At 50.8% G+C, this 20,015-nt stretch overlaps 3 protein-coding genes across 6 annotated transcripts in view; 2 read left to right on the top strand and 1 right to left on the bottom strand.

Annotated features, from left to right (window-relative positions):
• The window catches only part of a1cf (apobec1 complementation factor), an 8,406-nt gene extending 5,790 nt beyond the window's left edge, over positions 1 to 2,616 (top strand). Inside the window, exons 8-12 of one of the 3 annotated variants that reach the window (XM_057826598.1) lie at positions 84 to 228; positions 691 to 884; positions 951 to 1,087; positions 1,227 to 1,363; positions 1,445 to 2,616. In XM_057826598.1, the coding sequence (XP_057682581.1) occupies positions 84 to 228; positions 691 to 884; positions 951 to 1,087; positions 1,227 to 1,363; positions 1,445 to 1,614 (783 nt within the window). In that variant the 3' untranslated portion in view covers positions 1,615 to 2,616. Of the gene's footprint in view, positions 1 to 83; positions 229 to 666; positions 885 to 950; positions 1,088 to 1,226; positions 1,374 to 1,444 lie in introns of all 3 variants that reach the window. The other 2 variants (XM_057826597.1, XM_057826599.1) reach the window with 2 other exon arrangements.
• Positions 2,101 to 20,015, bottom strand: acsf2 (acyl-CoA synthetase family member 2). Of its 2 annotated transcripts, XM_057826600.1 has the most exons (16): positions 19,900 to 20,015; positions 16,990 to 17,185; positions 16,788 to 16,916; positions 16,493 to 16,546; positions 16,310 to 16,428; positions 15,754 to 15,916; positions 15,600 to 15,695; positions 15,387 to 15,538; positions 13,624 to 13,715; positions 13,453 to 13,529; positions 6,191 to 6,298; positions 5,904 to 6,055; positions 5,698 to 5,839; positions 5,199 to 5,309; positions 2,323 to 2,391; positions 2,101 to 2,248 (listed from the first exon to the last, which is right to left on the bottom strand). In XM_057826600.1, exons 1-16 carry the CDS (start codon positions 19,971 to 19,973, stop codon positions 2,186 to 2,188), a joined length of 1,797 nt encoding a protein of 598 aa, XP_057682583.1. In that variant the 5' UTR covers positions 19,974 to 20,015; the 3' UTR covers positions 2,101 to 2,185. The 2 variants fall into 2 exon arrangements, 1 of the variants encoding a protein (XP_057682583.1); XR_009061796.1 differs by lacking the exons at positions 2,101 to 2,248; positions 2,323 to 2,391 and having other exon boundaries at positions 5,196 to 5,309; positions 5,384 to 5,839; positions 13,453 to 13,715.
• Positions 6,474 to 12,407, top strand: chad (chondroadherin). Its single transcript, XM_057826610.1, has 3 exons — positions 6,474 to 7,381; positions 11,862 to 12,025; positions 12,094 to 12,407. The coding sequence occupies exons 1-3, from the start codon at positions 6,605 to 6,607 to the stop codon at positions 12,245 to 12,247; spliced, it is 1,095 nt and encodes a 364-aa protein (XP_057682593.1). The 5' UTR covers positions 6,474 to 6,604; the 3' UTR covers positions 12,248 to 12,407.

Raw genomic sequence — 20,015 nt, 5'->3', positions numbered from 1 at the left:
TTTGGACCTTTGATAACATTGGAGATGTTTTGCTTGTTTGAGGCCGTTTCCCAACCTTTGCCCGCCCTGCCCCTCTATCGCAGGTGTACGACCCCACCGTGGCCTACCTCGGGGCACCGGTCTTCTATGCCCCGCACGCGTACACCGCCGCCCCGCCCCACTTCCGCTTCCCGCCCGCCAAAGGTCAGGTGGCGGGTCGCGGCTTGATCCGGACGCCGTCGGTTCGAGGTGAGAGGTCGCCTCTACTATGTAGGCCGTCAATCAAACGATGACTACTGGACGTCCGACACCTGCCCTGCGCTGAGGTTAAGTAACGGTAAAACGGGTTCAGACACTCGTTCGCTGCCGGCCCTCTCACTTCAAATGGATTGGACATCGAGGGCCGTCCGTGGCAGCTAATGAATAAATAGCAGATGCTTTGACGTCCATCTTTTGAAAATAGGTTAAGACATAAGCTAGGTAGGACTTCATTTGAATTAACAATGCAACGACTTTGATCAAATATGTCGATCCCGGTCGGGCGAGCGTTCCGACGTCCAGTAGGAGTCTAGAATCAACGGGAATGCTAAGGGAAGGCCCGTCCGTCCGTCCGCCCGCCCGCACGAGACGACGATCTCACGTGTGATTGCTGCTGATTGCGGCCGATGTGGTTGGTTTCTCCTGTAGAAGTTTACATGAGTGTGCCTGTAGGGGCGGCGGGGGTGCGAGGGCTGGGCGGGCGGGGCTATCTTAGCTACGCCGCGGGAGGCGGCGCGTGCCGCCAGGGCGGCGCCCCCAAGAGGGGCGACGACAAGCTGTACGACCTCCTGCCCGGCATGGAGTTGACGCCCATGACGCCGGCCGCCGTCGGCCCCAAGGCCGCCGCCCTCAAGCCGGCGCCTCAGGTAACGCCGGGCGCGGCGGGAACACGCCGCACCCAAATACGCTGACCAGGTGCCGCGCGCGCGCAGGTTCTAGAAGAGTTGTGCGAGAAGAACAGCTGGGGGGCGCCGGTGTACCAGCTGCACTCGGCCATCGGACCGGACCAGCGCCAACTCTTCTTGTACAAGGTCACCATCCCCGCGCTGGCCACGCAGAACCCCAACGTGTAAGCTCCCCTCCTCAATGTGTCACGAAATACATTTGAAGAACACCAGATGGCACTATTTTGCGATCAAGTGAAGGGAGTTTTTGCCACAAATTTGCAAGTAGCGTTCCTCAACGAGCGCCTGCCCGCCCGCCCGCAGGCTACCGTTCACTCCGAGTAAGCTGAGCGCCGGCGTGGAGGAAGCCAAAGCGCACGCGGCCGAGCACACGCTGCAAACACTCGGGGTGGCCGGCGAGGGGGCCCCCGACGCCGCCCTGGCCGCGGTGGCCTTTCCAGGTATGTGAAGGTCCGTAGCCCGCGCGCGCCACGACGGCCCCCGGCAGGACAGGGAGTGACGGCGCCACGGGTGTCTTGCAGGGTACGCGTTGGCCGGGCCGGCACCGGGGGGCGTGGCCTCCGCGCTGAAGCCGGCCGTCTCTTTGAGCCAGGACGGGGTGGTGGCCGCCGCGGCGTACGCCGCCTACGAGGCCTACCCCGCCTTCGCCGTGGCCGCCAGACACGGGGGCGACGCCTACGGTGTCTTTTGACGGGCTCTCTCCGCTTTTATGGGCGAAGGCTGCGATCAGGAAGTGCTCGGCTCGCTCTCTTCTGGTCCCGCCCGGCTCTCTTTCCGCGTTCCCGCCACGCGTTTACAAAATTGTCTTTTCCGACTTTGATTTTGCGAAGAAGCCGATTGGCTCGTGGTTCGTCTTCAGCCTGACAGTATTAAAGCTTTATTTTGATAGCGCAGCACCTTCTTTTGATCATTGTCTCGACCGCTAACGACTAACTAGCGACCGGTACCCGGCGGAGGGCGCAGGGTCGCCGACAGTCTCCGGATTGCGCGGGATATACTGGAATATATCAATTCCGACAGCGATACCGATCAGAACTAAACCCTATATTCTGGGCGGTCCCGCGCAATCCCGGACCGTCGGCAGCCCTAGGTGGGCAGCGGCCGGCACATGACGAGTAACGCAAACTAGCGACGGATGACGGCTCGTTCGGAGCGGGCGACGGCACTTTTGACAGTCGACAGACGGGCGTGCAAATGACCACTGGACATTTATTTTTGCCAACGATAAAGATGACGGACGGTCGGAGGCATTTTTCAGAAGCTTAGTCAGCTTTGCCGATTCCCAGCCGTTTTTCCGCCTCCTGTCGCAGTTCCTGTTTCTGCACCTGAAACGGGAAGGAAGCGGCCTTTCAGGTCAACCGCCCGAGCGAGCCCGCTTCCTACGACGGCTCGGTCTTACCTTTCCGGTGACGGTGAGCGGAAAGCCGCTGACGAACACGACGTAGCGAGGAATCTTGAAGTGAGAAATCTGCGTGCGAATAAAGGAACGTGACGTCACACGGCCGATACGCGACACGAGCTCTAACCTGCGCTACGTCGTTCGGCGGTACGCCTAATAGCGCCGCCTCGGAAATGAGGACCGTCGCAACGATACGCCACTAAAATGACATCGTCGGTATCGGCGAGTAGCGAGTGCCGACGCTACGCAATATGTACTTTTTGAGATCTACGGTGCTGGCCAAAAGTATTGGCACCCTAAAATTCTGTCAGATCATGCTCAATTTCTCCCAGAAAATGATTGCAATTACAAATGCTTTGGTAGTAAGATCTTCATTTATTTTGCTTGCAATGAAAAAAGACAAAAGAGATTAGGGGTACATTTTTTAAATCATTATCATTTTGCACAAAACTCCAAAAATGTGCCAGACAAAAGTATTGGCACTCTTTGAAAAATCATGTGATGTGTGTCATCAATAAGTGTAAAGCCCACGGCACTGCGACTAACTTCCTAGATGTGGACGGAAAAGAAAAATTGACCAGAGATTTCAACGAAAGATGGTGCGAATGGCGGATAAAGAACCTCAACTAACATCCAACCAGTTCAAGCTGTCCCGCAGTCCGAGGGTACAACAACTCGTACTATCCGTCAGCGTCTGAATGAAAAGGGACTCTACCCAGGAAGACACCACTTCTGACCGAGAGACCAGAAAAAGCCAGGCTGGAGTTTGCCAAAACTTATCTGAGAAAGCCAAAAACGTTTTGGAAGAATGTTCTTTGGTCAGATGAGACAAAAGTAGAGCTTTTTGTGAAAAGGCATCACCATAGAGTTTACACGGGAAAAAATGAGAAAGAACACAGTCCCCAACAGTCAAGCATTGTGGAGGTTCCCTGATGTTTTGGGGTTGCTTCGCTGCCTCTGGTACTGGACTGCTTGACCGGCAGCATGTCATTATAGACTAGTGACAAATTTTGCCGCATAATGTAGGGCCCAGTGTGAGAAATCTGGGTCTCCCTCAGAGGTCGTGGGTCTTCCAGGAGGACAGTGACCCAAAACACACTAGGAAATGGTTTGAGAGAAAGCACTGGAGACTTCTAAAGTGGCCAGACCTGATTCCTATAGAACACCTGTGGAGAGATCTTCAAATCTCAGAGACCTGGAGCAGTTGGCCAAAAAAGAATGGTCTTAAATTCCAACAGAGCATTGGAAGAAACTCATAGATGGGTACCGGAAGCGCAGTTATTTTGTCCAAAAGTTGTGCTACCAAGTATTAGGCTTAGTGTGCCAATACTTTTGCCCGGTCCATTTTCGGAGTTTTGTGCAAAATGATAATGATTTTTTAAAAAAAATTCCCCAATCTCTTTTGTGTTTTTTCATTGCAAGCCAAATAAATGAAAATATGACTACCAAAGCATTTGTAATGGCAATCATTTTCTGGGAGAAAAGGAGCATGATCTGACACAGTTACACGGGTGCCAATACTTTTGGCCAGCACTGTAGTTTCCAACCGCAGGTCGCTCTAGCTAAGATGGCCGCCAGCTAGATGTCCAATCCTTTTGAAGCCAGACGGCGGCAGCGAATGAATGTTTATGGCGGAAAACACACTTTCTGCTCTTGCACCCCTCTTTAAAAGAAACTGCTGTATTTTAAGCCAAAACAACTGTTGTGTTTGATAGAACAATATATGCTGCCATAGCAGATTCCTGGCGTATTAAGCCCCCAAACTATTTTTAATTTGCCCGTTTTACCCTGGAAACCTCCGTTTACAGATGTCACGCAACCGCTTTTGTTTCAATCTAGCCATAAAAAGAATTATATTTATTTTTCAAAATAGCTGTCATTTTTAGCCTAGAATCATTGATATCTAGTATGTTGTTAAAAAAAAAAAAAAAAAACACTTTAAAAAAATGATTCCCTTGCATATTTTAAACTTTTAAACAAATGACGTCACAATGAAAAAAATGGTGTCTGTAAATAAGTCACGGATATCTACCTCATAAGTATCGCTTAATTGTATTTTTTTTGTTACTGTAGCATTTTCCCCAGTATTTTAGACGATATATAATCGGTCCAGACAAAGAAAAATTGTGGGGGAAAAAAATTCAACCACTCCTTGATGTCCACGATTTCTGCATTGTGACCCTTGTGATATGACCATGTTTCACCCTTAAAATTCTCCAAAAAATCTGGCTGTGGCCATTTACAGCTGTGTCTTGACACTCTCTGATACATGCTACAAAGAGTTTTTCCAATTGAAACAAGGTAAGTACGCGATAATATCTTGTTAAAATCGTGGCGTTTGTAATTCTGCTCTCACGTGCTCTCACCTCCAGATAGGGTTTTGCTGTTTAAAAAACTTTTTTTTTTTCTTAAAATGCCCTCCTGTTCAAAAATTTTCTTGCCCCAGAAAATGGAGATTTTAAGCTTTCCAATGACGTATCACACATGCATATAGGACAATTTTGAAATTTGGCCAAAATGCGGGTCTCAGAGTGGAACTTCAAGTCAGCTGAGTGTTTTCCGCCCTATTCATTCTTTGCCGCCGCTCCGTTTCAAATGGATTGGATGTCTAGCGCCGTCAGTGATATTTGACATTCGGGTGAGTATGCAGAAATGTAGTTTTACAGCAAGAAGGAAAAAAAAAACATGGAATTCCAAAATATTTTGTGCAGTTGAAAAAACAAAGCATAAAATGTGAATATCGGCTGCATCGTGGTATTGGCGCGACACCAGAAACGAATGAGTGCATTGAAAGCGATTTCCCACTTGGTTCTGTTTTCTTTTTTTCCAGACCAATGTTAAGGGATGGGAAAAGCTTATTTAAATGTGGAACCAACCTTTCCTCCGCAGAAAGTCTTGACCTCTTCCTGGCTCAACTCGGCGTCGTCCTTCACTTTGACGCAGGCGCAAATCTCTTCGCCCATGCGTGCGTCCGACACGCCGACCACCTGATACGTAACGCACACGTCAACACCGAGGTGCTACCAACACGTATTAAGTGTTTTTTGACGTCAAAGTATACATTTCCATATCAAAATATCCATTTGTAACTGGTAAATGACTACATCGTCCGTCGCTTAACCGTAAAGCCATCGCTATCGATGTTTGGTCCGACACCGTTCAACTCATTCAGTGCCGCGGTCGTCCCATCCATTTGAAGCGGGAGGGCCGCCGTCCTGAATCGAACGGATCCGACGTCTACTCGTGATAAACTCATTTCAATTCGTAGCAGAAACAGAAGAACAGATGATTTCTTAGGACCCCACGATAGCGACGGCGTCATTTTAGTGTCGTATCGGTGCGACGCTATAAACGAGACGGCGGCGGAGCGCTCACCTGCACTTCCTGTATTTTAGGGTGCGTGTGTAGAAAGTGTTCGATTTCGGCGGGGTAGACGTTTTCGCCTCCTCTGATGATCATGTCCTTGATGCGACCTTGGATGCGACAGTAGCCGAACGCGTCCAAGCTGCCGATGTCCCTGAAGACGACGTGTACCGATGAGACGCGACGGACGCCCGCGTTGGGAGCGGACCGAGACTCACCCGGTTTTGTACCAGCCGTCCTCTCCGATGCACTCGCGGGTCTTGTCCGGGTCGTTCCAGTAACCCCTCATGACGCAGTAGCCCCGGATCAGGATCTCGCCCGAACGACCCAACGGAACCGTCCGCCCGCTCGCCGGGTCCACGATCTTGGCCTGCGCACACGCCGCGCTTGCGGGTGAATCGCCGGCGAACTCCACGGACGGGTCCGGGATTTCGGCCGTCTCCGAACCCCGACGACGGTTAAACTAGGGTTAGCGACGTCGGGCGGGGGGAACGTCGGGGCGCACCTCGGTGTGTTCCATGACGTAGCCGACCGTGCGGCACTTTCTGCGGAGGTTGTCCAGCGGCGAGCCGCAAAAGGTGACGGGACTGTTCTCCGTGGTTCCGTATCCGATCTGCGGAAAGCGCCTCGTTAGCCCGAAGCGGCGACATCAGACGCTTCCCGAAGCCGTGTCAGAATTGTCGAGTCAACTGCACATTCCTCGTCCAGGAATGTTTACAACACGCGCGGGCGATTAAAGCTCCAAAGCTCACACAAACGTTCTCCTCACGCGGCCGCAAGAGTTTTTTTTTTCTCCCCCTCCCCGGCGAGAGGGAGCCGCTCAATAGGGGCGAGTGTTCTAAGTCCGACCCCCGCCCCTCCCGTCCCGTCCGCCCTTCTTTTCCCGGCGGCGGAGCGGGCGCCCGCTCACTCGGAGGAGATGCGGCGCGTGGGCTGCCTGCTGCTGTTGGGGAGCGTCCTGCTGGCCGGGGGGGCGCCCCCCGGCCCGTGCCCGTCGGCGTGTCGCTGCCACGGCGACCTGCAGCACGTGATCTGCGAGGGCGCGGGCCTGAAGAAGATTCCGCGCGTGTCGGCGTCGACGCGGCTTCTCGACCTGCAGCGGAACCCGCTGGGCGGCGTGCCCGGCGGCGCTTTCGCCGACAGCGGCGGCCTGGTGTCGCTGCACATGCAGCGCTGCCGGCTGCGCCGCCTGGCCGCCGGCGCCTTCCGGGGCCTGACGCAGCTGGTCTACCTGTACCTGTCGCACAACCGCATCGCCGGCGTCCACCCCGAGGCCTTCCGGGACCTGGGCCGGCTGACCTACTTGCACCTGGACCACAACCGCATCGCCGAGCTGGCCAAAGGAGTCTTCTCGCCGCTGGTCAACCTGTTCGCGCTGTTGCTGGACGACAACAAGCTGCGGCGGCTACGACCGGGGACCTTCGCCGGCGCCGGGGACCTGCGGCGGCTGCACCTGAGCGGCAACGAGCTCAGCGCGCTGGACGCCGGCTCGCTGGACGACGTGGAGAACCTGGCCGCGCTGCGCCTGGACGCCAACCGGCTGGCTTCCTTCCCCGCCGCCGCCCTGGCCGGCCTGCGCGTGGTGGAGGAGCTGTCGCTGGCCGGCAACCCCCTGGGGAGCGTCCCGGACCGGGCCTTCCTCAGCTTCGGCCGTTACCTGGAGACGCTCTGGCTGGACCGCGCCGGCCTGGAGAAGGTCAGTGCTCGCCCCCTGTCCGTCGTTCGCCCTCGTCCCTTGGCCCCGCCTCAAATAAATGTAGCGCTTTGGTAATCGATAGTATTGCACAGATAACGACGGTATCGACATTATAACCACATCGCCGTTAACGGGGAGCGCGGACCATTTGAACTTTCCGGACGGTGTTTCCGACCGCCGTTCGTCCTTCTCTTGATGGCCTGACGGCCACGGTTGAGAGTTCTTCATTTTAAAGTCGACGCAATGACTTTGATGGACATTGAGGCGGCCGGCCGCCACTTTCGTAGGGGTAATCAAGGGTCTTTTGGTCCTTCTGCTGCGAATTTCACTGACTTAAACACCCAATCCAATTGAAGCAATTCGAAAGGATTAGACGTCAACAACACAGAATAGTCAAGTGGCGTCTGACCGAGCCGCGAAAGAAAGGTTCGAGTAAGTATGCGGTCATTTAGTATAGGGTGACCAAACGTCCTCTTTTGCCCGGACAAGTCCTACTTTCACGTAGTGTCCTCGTGGTCCGGGCGGGTTTTATAAATTCATAAAAATGTCCGGTTTTTATGATTTTTCACGGGACCAATTTGAAGAGAATCTCTCCGGCCGCTGGATGGCAGCAGTTGACATGGCTCCTACTAGAATGGAGGGAAGTAGTAGTTCTTCTTGTTTTTGTTGGCAGTTTACCCCTATCACGAGGCATTACCGCCATCTACTGGGTTGACGATTTGGCCACAATGCCTGTTTTTTTTTTTTTTTTTTGTAATGATAAATACGTATATAATGGCAACTGTTGACTTCTGTTGGAGCTTTGACTGTAAAATACCGTTTGGTGTCGCATCGGCGCGCTGCCGATGATTGTAAACTTTCATAGCAATGTTTGATTTTTGCCTCAGCTAGCTATCAGTAAGCTAAACCGCGCTAGGCATTATGGGAAACGTAGTTTTGAACTGCTACATTTGGAAACATGCTGATTGAATAGTTTGTCAGTTTATTTCGGTTTTTGTTTGTGTGCAATCTAGAACATTGAATTAGAACATCAATTGAATGGGAATAAGAATTCGTCAAGGACAATTGTCGTGATAGTAATTTATAAAAATGTTTAGTTGGCACATAGCCTACTGTGTGTATGTGTATTGACTGGAATACATTTGTATGGGTCTGCATTATATATATATATATATATATATATATATATATACATATACATACATACATATATACATATATAAATATATATATACAGTACTGTGCAAAAGTTTTAGGCAGTTATATTTTTATTATATTATGTATATAAAGGATATACTGTATGTATATATTTTCCCCAAGTGGAAGCTTCCATGATCCTAATAAATTTAATAATTAAAAAAATATATATACAGTACATATATATATATATATATATATTTTTTTTAAAGTCATTATTTTTTTTCAAACTACATTTTTCCATCCAGACTGAGGGGGCACACTTTAAATATATTAAAGTGATATAGGCATCTTTGTGTGAACTTGGAGTAAAATTCAAGTATCTTGAGGCCGGGCTGACTGTCCTCTTTTTTAGAAATCAAAATATGGTCACCCTAATTTAGTATCAATAGAAAAGACAAAAAGCGCCATCGGCTGGGTAACGACCGACGCCGCGTGGCCCAGTGTCAGTGACGAAATGGTATCGACACAACACTCGTTTCAATGATTTTGGCTATCAGGTCGATGGCGCACGCTCGTTCGGGGCTATTTCCGAGACCCGTCTAGGTATGCGGAAGGGCGCATTTTTGGAAGGCGCCGATTTGTCGACCGTCAGCGGTTGCCCGCGAGCCGAGCTGAAAAATGCCGTGCAAAACGGAAAAACAGGAAGCGGTCGGTCCGGAGAGCGCCGTCCGACATTCCGCACGCACTTGATTGTGTTTGCTTTGACAGTCGACCGAGTGTTAGCATTCCTGTTTGTGTATCTAAACCGAGCAACAAATAATTCCAAACTGTTAATATGGATGGGGACAGAGGGTGAGAAAAAAACGGGGGAGAGAGGGAGGGAGGGAGGGAGAGATTTGAGTTTGTTTGGAGCGTCGGCTAAACAGAGCGCGTTTGTATGCGAAGCCGGCGTACAGACGCCTCTTTTGCGGCTCTGCTGGAAATTTCCAGCCAGCGTGTGTCGCACCTGCGCCAAGCTTTTAGCGCCGTCCGGCAGGCGGGATGTTGACACGGATCGACATGAGAGTAGCCTTTGACGACCGCGCCGGACTTCCCGCCCGCTCGGTTTTTCAGCACTTAGGCGGTACTGGAAAAAGGTCAGACCCAGGACAGCAGTGGCGCGCGCTAATACACGTGACTAGCGACGACACCCATACTTATATCGTATCAGTACCGAGTAGCGGGGTATGAAGAAATAACATCGCGCAATACAGTGGGGCAAATAAGTATTTAGTCAACCACCAATTGTGCAAGTTCTCCTACTTGATAAGATTAGAGAGGCCTGTAATTGTCAACATGGGTAAACCTCAACCGTGAGAGACAGAATGTGGAGGAAAAAAATCAGAAAATGACATTGTTTGATTTTTAAAGAATTTATTTCCAAATTAGAGTGGGAAAGAAGTATTTGGTCACCTACAAACAAGCAAGATTTCTGGCTGTCAGAGGTCTGACTTCTTCTAATGAGGCTCCACTCGTTACCTGTATTAATGGCACCTGTTTTAACTCATTATCGGTATAAAAGACACCTGTCCACAACCACAGTCAATCACACTCCAAACTCCACGATGGCCAAGACCAAAGAGCTGTCGAAGGACATAAGAAACAAAATTGTAGACCTGCACCAGGCGGGGAAGACTGAATCTGCAATAGATAAAACGCTTGGTGCTGTGGGAGCAATTATTAGAAAATAGAAAACATACAAGACCACCGATAATCTCCCTCGATCTGGGGCTCCGTGCAAGATCTCACCCCGAGGCATCAAAATGATAACAAGAACGGTGAGCAAAATCCCAGAACCACACGGGGGGACCTAATGAATGACCTACAGAGAGCTGGGACCACAGTAACAAAGTAACACAATGCGCCGCCAGGGACTCAAATCCTGCACTGCCAGACGTGTCCCCGTGCTGAAGAAAGTACACGTCCGGGCCCGTCTGCGCTTCGCTAGAGAGCATTTGGATGATCCAGAAGAGGACTGGGAGAATGTGTTATGTCAGATGAAACCAAAATAGAACTTTTTGGTACGAACACAGGTTCTCGTGTTTGGAGGAGAAAGAATACTGAATTGCATCCGAAGAACACCGTACCCACTGTGAAGCACGGGGGTGGAAACATCATGCTTTGGGGCTCTTATTCCTGCAAAGGGACCAGGACGAGTGATCTATGTCAAGGAAAGAATCAATAGGGCCATGTATGGAGAGATTTTGAGTGAAAATCTCCTTCCGTCAGCAAGGACATTGAAGATGAGACGCGGCTGGGTCTTTCAGCGTGACAATGATCCCAAACACACAGCAGGGGCAACAAAGGAGTGGCTTCGTAAGAAGCATTTCAAGGTCCTGGAGTGTCCTAGCCAGTCCCCAGATTTCAACCCCATAGAATATCTGCGGAAGGAGTTGAAAGTCCGCGATGCCCAACGACAGCTCCAATACATCACCGCTCTAGAGGAGATCTGCATAGAGGAATGGGCCAAAATACTAGCAACAGTGTGTGAAAAACTTGTGAAGAGTTACAGAAAACGTTTGGCCTCCGTTTTTGCCAACAAAGGGTACATAACAAAGTATTGAGATAAACGTTTGGTATTGACCAAATACTTATTTTCCACCATGATTAGCAAATAAATTCTTTAAAAATCAAACAATGTGATTTTCTGGAACCCCCCCCCACATTCTGTCTCTCATGGTTGAGGTTTACCCATGTTGACAATTACAGGCCTCTCTAATATTTTCAAGTGGGAGAACTTGCACAATTAGTGGTTGACTAAATACTTATTTGCCCCACTGTACGTACTCTTCCAGATCTAAGGTTGTTTCCGTACACCGGTCGCCCTAACTGAAATGGCCGCCGGCGACATAAAAAAAGGAGCGCCAGTCGCCCCTCTCCAGAGCATAATAGACATCCTTCTGCTGTCAACTGAAATAAGTTTATCACAGGTAGACGTACAATCCATTCGAAGAGGGAGGATAGCAGCCAACGAACATTTGTCGCGCGTTGGTCCTCTGTCGACCGTCGGGATTGGACGTGAACTAGTGATCAACTCATTTCAGTTGACCTTACGTGGCCTCGCTCGGGTCGGTATTGCCCAACCAAGTCAATGCGTCGCCATTAAAATGATATCCTAACTAGCTTATTTCTCCACCGATTACCGGATCGTCTTCAAAGCGTCTGCTATGGAATTATTATTTTTCGCCGCCGGAAGCCCAATCCATTCGAAGAGGGAGGGAAGGCAGCGAACGAACAAAGATTCCCTCCCGCAACGGGCGTGTCGCCTCGGCCGACACGACTGACGTCCGACGCCTTTCAGATGTCGGACGAGGCGTTCGCGGGGGTGACGGCGCTGACCTCGCTCCACCTCGACGACAACAAACTGCGAGCGCTTCCCAGAAGCCTGGACCTGTCGCGAGTGACCAATCTGACGGTGGCCAACAACCCCTGGACTTGCAGCTGCCAGCTGGCGCCGCTCCGCAGGTAAACGCTACAACGTGCGCCGTCCGCCGGCGGGCCTTCAAAGTATTTTAACAGCTGCGCGGGCACAGGTGGATGGACGCCCACGGCCGGCGGCCGACGGACGCCCTGTGCGCCTCGCCGCCGTCGCAGCGAGGCAAGCGGGTTCGAGAAAGCGCCGTCTTCGCCGCCTGCCGGGCCGAGCCCAAGCCCAAGAAGAACAAGGCCGCCGCCGCTCGCCAGTGAGCGGGGTCGGAGGCCGGCCGGGAGGTCGGGGGGCCGGTTCGATCGTCGCTACGACCCGCCGGAGGGCGGACCGCCCCTGGTCCGACGCCTCGCCACGTTCCGGCGCCGCCGATCGCTCTCTCGGCTCAATCGCTTTCAAAAGACGACACCCGAGCTTCGCGACTGAAAAAGACGCACCCGCCAGTTGACTCGAAAGATCGACCGATACGTGGACTTTTTTCAAGATCGGCCTTCGGCCGTACTCATCGATATAATAGAAGAACCGTTCGGGTGACGATCTGTCGGTCGACCGCTACGCCGGCTGGCCGATAGATGACATTTTTCCGAGATGTCGGCCGATATCATAGGACAACTGTTTGAGTGACAAGCTCTGTTAATGCTAATTTGAACCACATAGCGGCCAGTGATACAAAAAGTAGCAGAAGAGAAATTGGACTTCTGATACAAACATTCATACAACAATTGCTTTGAATAAAAGTATATCGGTTTTAGACATCAGTTGAATCTCTACAAAAAAAACAAAACAATTCTGTATCAGCATCGGCCTTTGATAAGCTTGTATCGGTCGACCTCTCATTAAGACGACACGAGGAGGGGCGCGGTTAGCGAAGATTTTGCCGCGCCCTCCCTGAAACCAGTCGGTTGGAATAACACAGAAGAGTTGTCCGAGATGCCAAAATTAGTTCTGATCTGACCGAGCTAAAGTTTGCCTTCCTGTTGACTCGCCCGATTCCGGTCACGACTAGACTGGACTGGACTTGACCGGATTCAAAGTTGACGCGAGACACGTGACTTTCTGTCGTCCGGATTTGTCCTGCTTTTCCACGCGCCACAGCCAAGTGGGTGCGGCCAACCTAACGAGCCCCACTCACCCCTACCGCTTGTTTGCCGACGCCGAGTCCTAACCTCGTCCCGAGCTTCACGTAGCATCAGCGTCACGTTGCTCCTTTGCGCTCAATGCTCAATTAAAGAAAACTTCACCATGGCTGACTTTTCTTTCAAGGTGCTGCCCTTTGTCTCCCTCTTGTGGACTAATTCTGTACTCTCATCACGGCTTTAACCTAGTGTCCGGTTCCAAGGGCTGGCCTGAAATTGCGGCGAAGCGCATCAAGGGTTATCCAATCTACGGCCTTTGTCTCCCCCTGGCGGGCAGACGTCAAAGCGCGCATTCGCCGTCGCTTTTCAGATGGACGGATTTGGCTCACCGTCACTTCCTGGATGCCCAAGACGGAAATGACGCTCTGAACCAGCTCGGGAGGACACGGCGAGCCCGCCATGACGCCTGCGCAAACACGGAAAGCGACTCGTTGGCCATTTCCAAAAGCCGACGAGCTGCGGCAAAAGCGGCGGAATCCCTTCGGTCCGTACGTCCTCACCTCCGACAACGGACGAAAGATCGTACTTGCGCACGTCGGGCTGGCTGATCATGTCCACGAACATGGTGGGCGTCCCGTACACAAAGGTGCACCTGAAAGCAATATAAACACGTTTCCGGACTAGCGTCGCACCGGTGATAGTACCGGTACCGATACGGCACTAAAATGACATTAAGGGTATCGGCGAGCCCCGAGAAGTAACGTACGGACGCCGTGCAACATCTACTCTTTGAGATGTACCGAGCGGCATCGGATCTACCTACCCGAGACGGCCGCCGTAATAAAACGGAGCGCTCGTCAACCTTCCCGAGATGACGAGTCGTCCGATCCGATCGTTCTTCTGCCACGAATTGACGACCGATCGTTCTTCTGCCACGAATTGAGTGTACAGTGATCCCTCGCTACTTCGCGCTTCAAACTTTGCACCCCGAGTCCATTGTGGATTTTTTCTTTTCTAATTTAAAAAAAAACAATTATAAATACAGATGAGCGGTCCCAAGCCGATCACGTAGTCTCACTCTCCCTCCCGCTCCCTGCTCTTTGTTGGTCAGGCAATGCACTGGAGTTGCTTATTAAAGGTAACGATGATTGACAAAAGTTTAATGTTTGATCTTGCCACAGATGCCTGGAACCCCAAGCTTCAAAGCACCGCATGCAGTCAATCATCGTTTAACTTGTTAAACAGTTGCCGTGGCAACTCATTGTATGTAAGTGAGCAGCTTGAGTGGACTCACTCAATGAAGCATTCAATAAAGACAAGCATTTTCCTACTTCATTCTTGTTTAAAAATAATTCAGTGGGACAGTAACATGTTTAAACCTATAATTATTACATTTGAAGTGCTTTACAACAATTTATTAAAAAATATATATCCAAAAAAGGTTTTTTAAATGATACTTTGGGAAAAATAGTGAAAAACATATGTACCGTACTGAATATCGTATTGGCCCGAGTATAAGACGGTGTTTTTTGCATTGAAATAAGACTGAAAAAGTGGGGGTTGTCTTATATACGCGGTCTAGACGTAATACCCATTCACGACGCTAGATGACGCTAGATATCATTGAAGCGATGTTCTCTCAGTTTGCATGATTTTATTGCAATGTTTTTCCTTATTCAGATTTGTTTCAAGACTACAGTTACAGTTCGACTTCACTTTGACGGTTAATGCAGTTATTGCAATTTTGTTGTTTGGTTTATTTACATTTCCAAAACCAGAAGCCATTCATTTACGAATGTGATTGCACTTTAGTTTACATATTTAAATGTTCAGATATTCAGATTTGAATGAGGCAAAACAACACGCATTTTCTCTCAAATATATTGTTATAATCATTTGTTTCGGATGTACTGTAATTATTTTCTGTGTGGGAGGGCTAAGGGTGAACGTCTAGCAGCATCCACGACAGCCATGGAGTAAATGGCAGACGTTTTGATAAGTAATCTTTAAAGATGATTTGAGAAATGAGCAAGTTACAACTTCATATTAATGTCAGTGCTTGGATTTTGAAGGGAAAGGCCATTTCGCCCCTGGGCGATGAAGGCTCTTTTCATGCTGTGCTGTGAATTGAAAGGAATTGTGGACGCTCCATCCATTTGAAGCGGGAGTGTGGCCGGCCGTCTGACAGTCGGGCCATGATAGGGATGACTTTTATGCAGAAATTTAGCATTGAAAGAAAAGAAAAGCCAAAGAAAAAGCGGTCTCGGCCGATCGGAAAACCGGTACGTACGGGCGCGCGCGATGCTACCGGGCGCGGTCTTACTTCTCGTCCTGCATGGCGGCCAGGTTGCGCCGCCCGCTGTACGCCGGCGAAGGGAAGACCAGCGTGACGCCGTGGACGGCCATGCAGACGCCGCCGCCCACCGAGCCGAAGCAGTGGTAGAGCGGCACGGGGAGGCAGATTCGCGTGCGGGGCTGCAAAACAGACGGCCGTCTGAGCGGCCAAAAGTAAGGGGCGGGCGGCGCTCTCGCTCACCCGCCAGTCGAATCCCATGCGCTTGCCCACGAAGAAGGCGTTGTTGACCACGTTGCGATGAGTCAGCGTGGCGCCTTTGGGCCGACCCGTCGTTCCCTAGCGACGGTAGTATTCTTTGGCCTCGTCGGGCACCGGACGGACGGCGTTCTCTTACCGACGTAAAGAGGACGTTGATGGGACCGTCGCAGCAAATGCTCTTTTGTAGCTCGTGCAGTCGGCGCAAGGAGCGGCCGTCGCCCGCCGCCATCACGTCGTCCGCGTGGAACATCCCGTCCTGCCGGCTGTCCAGGACGATGACCGAGCGCAGGTCGGGAAGTCTGCCGACGAGACCCCGTCCGAGCGGGTTTAAAGGCGCTAGGAAATAAGTCTTTCAAATGATAGTATTTTGGATGGACACAAATCCATCCGTCCAAAGAAGTGCTGCCTTGGCCTCGCCACAAAAAAAACCCGGTCATTTCCGCTTTTCTCTTATGGTCATGTCAACATGTACTCGCTAGCGCAGCACTAGACACGGTCATCCATTCTGTTTGTGATGTCACCCCAAAAAAACAAACACAAAAAAAAAGGCATTTCCTGGTGCATCGTTTTGAGTGCGCGGAATAACTAGGAAACGGTCGAGAACGGCCAAATTTGAGTCCCGACATGTGAAATAGTCCTTTTCATTTTTGGACACGCAGACAGCTGCTAGGTCACCGTGGGATAGCTCGTACCGGCCGCTGCGGATGTCTCCGGGCGGGCAGGAAGGAATTTCCGGACAGATGAGGCGCAGCATGTCGCAGTAATTTTGGCTCTTGAAGGCCGTGGGACACACCAATGCTTTACAGCCCACCTAAAGAGACAGACGGATGGACGGACAGGGCCCAGATGGACACGCGGACACGGAAACGGCTCACCTTCCTGAGCGCAAACTCCGCCTCCTCCGGACGATAGGCGGGGTTGACGGAGACCTGCGGACGACACCGTTAGGGGCGGAAACCTCACCGTACCGGTACATACGAGATACGCGACAACGATGGTCTCGCCGTACGACAGCTATCAGAAATATATCAAGTAAAGAAATAAGTTATGATAAATAATGATAATACGAGCAACCTGTCGCTCCCATTTTTTGTAAGCCAGTAAGTTTGGATTCTTGGCAGGAAAGTATTCATACAAAGTATGTGAGCGTTTCCGTATATCCGTACCCACCATGATGATGCCCGCCTTGGCCGTGGCGAACTGGAACAGGAGCCACTCGTAGGTGTTGGGCCCCCAGATGCCCAGGCGCTCGCCCGGCCGCAGGCCCAGCGCCAGCAGGCCGGCGGCGGCCCGCTCCGCCTGCGTCGACGAAACAAACGCACGTGCGCTAGACCAAGTCAAATAATACACGGGCCGGCGCCGGCGGCCGTACGTCTCGGTGAAAGTCGGCGAAGGTCTTCCTCACGCCGTCCTCCGCGAAGACGGCGGCCTCCCTGTCGGGCCAGGCGTCGGCCGCCCGCGTCAGCGCCTCGCCCACGGTGGCGTCCAGGAGCGAGAAGGAAGACGTGCCGTGGGCGTAGCTGGTGGTCAGCGCGGGAGCGATCGGCGGCCCGTCCACGTGGATGTCACTGCGCCAGAAGACGGGCGGACGGTGAGCGGCGCTCCTTTCGGACGGACCGCGCGTCTTTGTTCTAGCGTCGTGCCACCGATACCGTAGAAGTCGTCGGTTTCGTGGCGTGCTAAGAAATAACGCCCGGTCGGTGCTTCGAGACGGGTTTACCGCCGGTCACCCTAGCCGAGATGCGGTCCGGGTGACGCGTTGCTCGGTGTGAAACGGGACTCGCGACCAGTCCGTTGTTTGTCTACGAGTAGGCTCCCGAGTGACAGCGTGTCATCGTCATTTTTGTTCCTTAAGACCACATTTGGGGGTCGAGCCGGAAAGCCGGCCGCCTTTCTGCCGAGAGCCGTACCGTTTTTGGGTACCCAATACAGACGTTGACGCTCGCCCGGCCATGTGGCTCAGCCAGTAATGTCAGGGTATATTTGGACAATAACCCAAAAAAACAAAAAGTGAAGTGGCCGTGGCTCAGCATCTATGTATACAACAAGGAAGGAACACCTCAACAAACCAGGGAATGGTCGCCAGTGACACTTTCTCACAAATTTGCATACGTTGCCTGAAGCTATAGACCCTACTCACATGACGTCACAACCACGCCTCCGCGCCATATTGTCCGTCAACTCGTCGTGTTGACGCATTACCGCTACGTAAATTCCTCCTATTATGGCGTGTTTTTCTGCTCGTTAACATTAATAATCAAAATGGTGAAGGCGTGTGTGGCGGTCGGTTGCAATAACAGAGAAGATAGACGGAGAGACTTGAAGTTCTACCGTATTCCGAGAGACCCGGAGAGGAGATGCTGCAATTGGACGAGAAAACTGAGCTCTAAACGATTACCACGGATTATGTAGTAGTCATTTTATATCTGATAAGATGCATTTAATATATTTTTAGAGGGTTTTGGGCTGACAAGCACAATTAAGATCATTGTGAGGCTAATCGCCGACAACATACAGTTTCAAATTCAAGATGCTAATTTCTTCCACCGTCATTACATTTTGAATAATATTTAGCTGGTACCAAGTGACAGAAGCCGGCCTCGTCTACGGATCATCAGTTAAACAGGGGTGTCCACACCTTTTGCAAAGGGGGCCAGATTTGGTGTGGTAAAAATGCGGGGGGCTACCTTAGCTGATTTACATAGAACAATATATTTCAACACATTTTAGCAAGCCCTTATGTGTGTCACATTTGCTTTATTATTATTTTTAATTCATAATTTCAACAGTCTCGTCTTTGTGGCGTTCTCTTTCGACACTCGGGCTCTTGCAAAATACTGCTGCTGTGAAATGAAACTAGCTTCAAGTTGTCATAATTTCTCGCTGCGTATCTTCCCTGTAATGTTGTCGTACATGTCAGCGTGTCTTGTTCGGTAATATCATTATCGCGTCACATTGAACTCTTTGAAAACAGCGACTGTCTCTTTGCAAATGAGGCAGACACAGTTGTTGCGTGTTTTATTGAAGAAATAGTCCAATATCCACCTCTCCTTGAAGCGTCGGCCATCACAGTCAACTTTTTTTTTTTTATTGATTGTCGCCATTTTAGAAAATTGGAAGAAAGGGGCAGGGCCGGCCCAGGCCACTTGGGGGCCCTAAGCCAAATAATGCATAGGGGCCCATATTTTTGGTCCACCATTTCGTCACAGTGTACTGTGAAACCCATACATGCAATCCAAGCCATACGTCCATATTTTGTATATTAATCAGATTTTGTTGCACTGCATACTTCAAACTTCTCACCCCAAATGATTGTCAGTACTTACTGTAGATAGCACCAAACCTTTTTCTAAAAGAGGAAAGAAAGAAGTTAAGGAAGAACTTTTATTTTTTTAAGCTTGTAATCAAGTATCAAAACTCACGAAAGTCAAATAAAGCAAACTGTAGTAAAGAAAATAGAATATAAATTAAATAATTGCCAGATTGGGGGCCCCTAGTGGTCAGGGGCCCTAAGCAGCTGCATAGTCTGCGTATAGGCTGGGCTACCCTGGTAAGGGGTCACATAGGGTAATGTTGCTTAGAGTGCTGCTCTTAAAGTTTTTCAAAGTGTCGTGGGAATAGGCTGATTTTGTGTGGACAAGATAGTTGTAGATATCAGGGTAGCAGATGTCAGGCAGAGAGGGCGAAGACAGCGGGTGGAAAAATATGGATTTAGGCTTCAAATATGGATCTGGCGAATGGATAGACTGAAGCTTTTCCACATAACGCCTTTTAAGCAACGCATCCAATGAGTTTACAGCGTCTGAAAGCACCGGGGCTTCCATGAATTGCACGACAAATTGAAACCATTGCGAATACGGATAAACAATGACGGACAATATGGCGGCCGGATACAGCGACACGTCATTCTGTGACGTTGGTGAGTAGGGTCTATAGTAATCTTTTGGAGTGCGGGTGGGAGGAGCCTCGTGTGGGCAGGAAACTTCTCTCACGCGAGCACCCGCACCGGGATTCGAATCCTAACTGGTTCATTATGAGGGGGCGTTTGTGGCTCTCCTTGTTTTTCCCCATCAAAGTGCATCCGTTGCAAAGTTTGGACCTTTGTTGTCGTTTAATGATCGAGCCTCCCTTCGTCATTTAATGATCGAGCCTCCCTTCGTCAGTGTGCGCGCGCGCGGCGCGCAGGCAGGCGCCTAATTGTACAAAGTGTCCTCGGACAACGTCGGGGCACGGTTGGTCGCGCGCAACCGAAGGCGACTTTGTTGAAAAGTTGAAAACTCACCGACAGGTCACCCGGGCGCGCACACGACGGAGCGCGGGCAGGAGGAACCTTCTGGAGGCCACGTTGGAGATCATGTTGATTCGCTGCTGCGACGAAGTAGGAAGAAGAACGACGAC

The sequence above is a fragment of the Corythoichthys intestinalis genome, chromosome 21 (assembly GCF_030265065.1).
Source record: "Corythoichthys intestinalis isolate RoL2023-P3 chromosome 21, ASM3026506v1, whole genome shotgun sequence".
NCBI lineage: Eukaryota > Metazoa > Chordata > Actinopteri > Syngnathiformes > Syngnathidae > Corythoichthys > Corythoichthys intestinalis.
The sequence above is the reverse complement of the archived record's forward strand: the minus strand, read 5'-3'. Positions and strand labels throughout refer to the sequence as shown.

Bases quoted from the DNA above. Each gene is read 5' to 3' on its own strand.
- chad (XM_057826610.1), top strand. From the start codon at position 6,605: ATGCGGCGCGTGGGCTGCCTGCTGCTGTTGGGGAGCGTCCTGCTGGCC. The intron at 7,382-11,861 runs GTCAGTGCTCGC...GACGCCTTTCAG, and splicing joins ACCGCGCCGGCCTGGAGAAG to ATGTCGGACGAGGCGTTCGC. The intron at 12,026-12,093 runs GTAAACGCTACA...GCGCGGGCACAG, and splicing joins CAGCTGGCGCCGCTCCGCAG to GTGGATGGACGCCCACGGCC.
- acsf2 (XM_057826600.1), bottom strand. From the start codon at position 19,973: ATGATCTCCAACGTGGCCTCCAGAAGGTTCCTCCTGCCCGCGCTCCGT. The intron at 15,539-15,599 runs GTGAGCGAGAGC...TCTGTTTTGCAG, and splicing joins GCATGGGATTCGACTGGCGG to CCCCGCACGCGAATCTGCCT. The intron at 5,310-5,697 runs GTGAGCGCTCCG...GTTACGTATCAG, and splicing joins CTAAAATACAGGAAGTGCAG to GTGGTCGGCGTGTCGGACGC.